Below are 5,294 nucleotides of genomic sequence, written 5' to 3'. Positions count from 1 at the left end.
CTTCTCCTCAATTCTCTTCTTGGGATTCTGGGCACACATGTACACATGACTGGTATGTTTTTCAAGTCGCAGGGTCTGGGACATAAACCAAGCAATTGTCTATGTGGGCTTCAGCACCTTAACCATCATGCCACTTGCACAGGTTAGAGACCTAATGGATCTTTTAAAGTCTGTTTCTTCTGCTACATATTGTCTAAAGATTTGATTATTGATTATGGCTCCATCTACAGAGAGAACAGCCAAATACAGAGAGAGGACATTTGGATCCTGAATTATTGGATTGTCAGAAAAATCACGATATATTTTTCTATGCAAAAATGCATCATGACTTTTCTGATGACCCCAAAACAACCTGATATCAAAGAGCCAACACAATAGATTCATCAACATTTTTTTAACAAGGTGAGGAACTTTTAATAGTAAACTCAGTAGTTGAGTAATAGGATGATGGTACAACAACAGGCAGATAATCAAGGCAGTGAAGTCAAGACACTTGAGCCAACACCCACCAGGAATGGGGTATAAAAGGACTAGGAAGGGAGAAGGTTTTCAGACTCAGTGGGTTCATCTTCTCAGCTGGTCTGAAACTCCTGTACATCCTCAGCCCAAACCATGACTTCCTCTTACATCAGCTCATCCTGTCCTCTGGGTGCCAAGATCCCTGGAGCAGAAAACGTTTTCATTGACGTTGGGTGCCAACCTGGAGCAGAGGCCAAGGTGGCCTTTCCATGCCTCTTGGCCAATGTGGCACACGCCAACCGAGTCCGTGTGGGGTCTACCCCTCTGGGTCGACCCAGCCTCTGTCTGCCCCAAAGCTGCCGCACTGCTTGTCCCTTGCCAGGGACCTGCCACATTCCTGGCAACATTGGAATCTGTGGGAGCTATGGTGAAGGCAGTCTGAATGGCCATGAGAAGGAGACCATGCAGTTTCTGAATGACCGCCTGGCCAACTACCTGCAGAAGGTGCGCCAGCTAGAGAAGGAGAACGCGGAGCTGGAGACCGGCATCAGAGAGATTAGTAAATGCCATGAGTCCACAGTGTGCCCGGACTACCAGTCCTACTTCCGGACCATTGAGGAACTCCAGCAAAAGGTGAGTTTAGAGTAGCCTAGAGTATGCTGGATCTGAGGAAAGAGAGGGCATGTCAAGTAGAAAACCACATATAGCCGAAAGAGCTTTGCATTCTTGGATTCTCTTGAGGCATGGGTTTAGACACTGCATGCAGAGTTGGAGCCCAGAGCATGATATTTGTATGTGAATTGTGTTCTTGCTTTCTCAGATCCTGTGCAGCAAGGCTGAGAATGCCAGGCTGATTATACAAGTTGACAATGCTAGGCTGGCTGCTGATGACTTTAGAATCAAGTAAGTAAAACTTAAAGGGCTCAGAGGGACTCCTCTCTTTTGCTCTATTTCCAAGGGCCCATCAGTACTTGGCCCATGGTAAGTATTAAAATATACGTTTTGACAATCAGAATACGTGAATCAATGCATAACTATCTACTTCCTTTCTTTCTAAACCTTAATTTAGCCTATTACCAGAAATGAACATTATATAAGATGGGAAAAAATAAAATAAATAACCAAAAAGAGGAGGTAGAGTCAAGGTTGATTAGGTCCTCCCTCATTTCCCTTTATATCTAGAAGATAAAGGAATTTTGTTTTGTAACCAGAAGAAAAAGAGAGTCATTGCAAAAATAAACTGTCTGTGCATAGGTGGTGAACAGGATCCTTGGCCAAATCCATCAGTGAAAAGTTCTTAGGTAGCAAACATTGTAATTGACAGCTGAGAAAGGGAGAAAAACAATGGGAAATAATTAATTCAAGGGGCAAAGCAGAAAATTGAAGGTCCAGAAGCTTCCTTTTAGTCATTTTCTCCCCTCCCCCTGATTGGATAATTCCTTCTGTGGCAGAATGAGTAGGCGTTGAATTCTGAACACTTAGGTTGTGTTTATGAATTTACTCTTAACCAGGCATATAATTCTGGACAACCCACTTATTCTTTATTAACTTCAGTTTCTTATCGAGTCAATAGGCAGAATGATACTTGTTGTGACCATGAGGCCTGTAGCTATAAGGTGGAACAGAGTGAGTGGTGATCCAATGAACAAAGGAGGATCCAAGATGATGAAGGAGGTGGACTCAATGGGCAGCTGAGAGGGGCTCTCATTGACATTCTTATTAATACTCCCCACCTCCTGTGTTGGAAGGCATGAGAGTGAGCACTCCCTGCGTCAGCTGGTGGAGGCAGATATGTGTGGGATGCAGAAGCTCCTGGATGACCTGACCCTGGCCAAGGCTGACCTGGAGGCCCAGCAGGAGTCCCTGAAGGAGGAGCAGCTCTGCCTCAAGAGCAACCATGAGCAGGTGTGTCCCTGTGATACTCATACTCATGGGGGAGGGTGCTGGGCAGAGAAGGGTGCACCATGCTCAGTGGTGCTCAGATCACTACCTGGGCTCAGTTAGCATCAGGGTAAAGGGCTGATGTGGGTCTGAGAGTTAGACTGCTCCTATGGAATGGGGAAGAGTTCCCTTGTGAATGAGGAAGGTCTCCAAATGGATTCTTCCCAATGGGCCTTGGACAAGACTTTCTCATTAGCATGTGTGTTCTTGTCAGAGGAGGAGTCCAGGTACCATTTGCTCTGTCAAAAGCCCTTTGTGCCTCAGGGTGTATGTCCCTTCTGTCCCCGCAGGAAGTGAAGATTCTGAGGGGTCAGCTGGGAGACAAACTCCGGATTGAGCTGGACACTGAGCCCACCATAGACCTGAGCAGGGTGCTGGAAGACATGCGGTGCCAGTATGAGACCATGGTGGAGACCAACCGCCGGGATGTGGAGCAGTGGTTCCAGGCCCAGGTGAGGGTGGTACTGCAGGGCAGGGAGGGCCCCTGGTTTCCACATGAGCAGGAAGGTGATCAAGTCTCTGTGCACTTGTGCTTCAGTCTGAAGGTATCAGCCTACAGGCCATGTCCTGCTCTGAGGAGCTGCAGTGCTGCCAGTCGGAGATCCTGGAGTTGAAATGCACAGTGAATGCCCTAGAGGTGGAACGCCAAGCCCAGCACAAACTGGTACGTGCCCTCCTTCATCCTCACCAGACTGCAAAGGCCCCATGCCATGGCATGGTAGTAGCATCTCTTGGAAGTCTCACCAATATGTGAGACTTTCCTTTAACATTAAGACTGTACTTAGTATCTAGGATCCTCTCTACCTGGTGGAGGTGCCCTGCTGTCAAGTTCTTTCTGACCCAGAAAAATGAAAAATCAATTTCATTTCCTTTAGAGCACAGTGTAGAAGTTCAGGCACTCAATCCATAAGACTTCTTTGGGTCCCAACTTTCTATCAAGTATTAGAGATTCAGGGATATAGAGATGAATATGGCATAGTTCCTCAAGTTAGATATATGTGTGTGTGGTGTGAAGTTATGGTTGTTATTGACAGTTCCCTAGAGCTGTAAAAATGTCCTAGGACTTTTTGGAATTTGTTGGCTGCTTTGTGAGTTTGTCCATGTCTTCCACTGGTGAATTTTGGAACTCCTGTTTTTTTTACTTCATTATTTCCTATTATAGAAGGACTGTCTGCAGAACTCACTGTGTGAAGCTGAGGACCGCTTTGGCACTGAGCTGGCCCAGATGCAGAGCCTTATCAGCAATGTGGAGGAACAGTTGTCTGAGATCCGGGCCGACCTGGAGCGGCAGAACCAGGAGTACCAGGTGTTGCTGGATGTCAAGGCCCGGTTGGAGTGTGAGATAGCCACGTACCGGAACCTTCTGGAGAGTGAGGACTGCAAGTATGTATGATCTAATTTCTAGCTAAGCCACATGCCTGTCAGGCAATTTCCCAGAGATAATTGAAGTACTTGGGAGAAGATCTCTGTAAAGAGCAAGCCTTCTGTGTAGCCTTACTGAGTGAGACTCTCTTGGTCTCTGCAAATCCTATTGTCTATAGAATATTCTATACGGGTAGCTAGGTCCCTAAGATAAGTTCTCCCTGAAGATTCCAAGATATACAAAGACACAGATGAGAGTAGAAGTTGAATAGATTCCTTTGTTTTATGTGCCTTGTCGATGGCAGACCTATCCTTTACCTTTCTGGTTTTACCGTTGTCTGTCAAGACGCCACTGAGATATCTTTTTATTTCTTGTGTGTAACTCTTCCTTCTCCTTCTCCCCACAGACTCCCTTGCAATCCTTGCTCTACACCTGCCTCCTGTACCCTTTCTTCAAGCTATGGTCCCACCACCTGCAAGCCTCCCTCAGCCTGTGGAACCAGCACTGGGAGACGATTCTGAAGATCTGAGTTCTAGCACAGGAGGTTAAGGCTGAGAGCACTAGGGTCCGGATTGGTCTCACCTTGCTTAGTCTTCGGTTAAGAAAAACCAGACCAATGGGAAGCATTTTCACTAAATCGAAGGACAGCAGATACTTTGAAGCAGTGGCTTTCTGTTTGTGTTTTAAGCTGTATTTTTATTATTGCAATGTTGCAGTGAGCTTTTACCAAAATTACTACTTTTCCCTGTGTCTCTTCAGGGATTTTGGTTCTACTCCAGTGGTTCAGAATTGCCTAAAATGTAATGAACAGGGCTCCTGTATTAAATGTTCAATAAACCCTCCTGTTTCAAGTTCTTCTAGTGTTGGCTGTATGTATGGTGTGATAAAAGTTCTGTCCCTTGGGTCCTTGGGTCCTCACTGGCCTGAACTTGTTGCTGCCAGGAACTCTCCGGATTGCAGGAGTTTTAGCCTTGGGATGGAGTTCCTTTCCTGACTCTGGATGTATACTAACCTTGCCCATGGAACCTTGTGGAGTGGTGAAAGGAAATGATACTTGTTGCCAAGTTTGAATTATTTTGAAACAGCTCAGAACTAACATGTCTCTGCCATTCTTTTGGCATCTTTGACCTCCTGGTATTTTGTCCAAGAGCAAAATCACACCACATAGAGTTCCAGTCTCATCAAAGGGAGGTTGTGTTGAGAACTGCCATGCCGCAATTGCTAAGTTTTTTCCTCTGATTCAAATTGCCTCCCTTCTCTGAGGTGCGGAATTCTGGTGCACCTGCTTAGACATGGAAGCCCTGTTTGTTAACTGGGGACAATTGTGTTGGTCCATGCTCACTTCCTAAATGGAATTTTCTCCAATGATTCTATCACTGATTTATCTGTTGTCTACTCTCCTGCTGCCTTGGAAGTACTGGTGGGAGGACTGTTGCTCCTTCAGAGGAGTCCAAGTCCCTACCTGCCTCTTGGGTGTGGCTCTGGCACAGCCAAGAAGGTTCACAGCCAGACATGACTGAGGAGCAGGTAG

At 46.1% G+C, this 5,294-nt stretch overlaps 1 protein-coding gene across 1 annotated transcript; it reads left to right on the top strand.

The window, feature by feature from the left end:
• Nucleotides 1–612: 612 nt before the first annotated feature.
• On the top strand, nucleotides 613–4,284 carry LOC102476372 (keratin, type I cuticular Ha7). Its single transcript, XM_006156047.1, has 7 exons — nucleotides 613–1,092; nucleotides 1,280–1,362; nucleotides 2,208–2,364; nucleotides 2,691–2,852; nucleotides 2,939–3,064; nucleotides 3,563–3,783; nucleotides 4,170–4,284. The coding sequence occupies exons 1-7, from the start codon at nucleotides 613–615 to the stop codon at nucleotides 4,282–4,284; spliced, it is 1,344 nt and encodes a 447-aa protein (XP_006156109.1).
• The last annotated feature ends 1,010 nt before the right edge of the window (nucleotides 4,285–5,294 follow it).

The sequence above is a fragment of the Tupaia chinensis genome, unplaced genomic scaffold (genome assembly GCF_000334495.1).
Source record: "Tupaia chinensis unplaced genomic scaffold, TupChi_1.0 Scaffold000477_1, whole genome shotgun sequence".
NCBI classification, from domain to species: domain Eukaryota; kingdom Metazoa; phylum Chordata; class Mammalia; order Scandentia; family Tupaiidae; genus Tupaia; species Tupaia belangeri.
The sequence above is the reverse complement of the archived record's forward strand: the minus strand, read 5'-3'. Positions and strand labels throughout refer to the sequence as shown.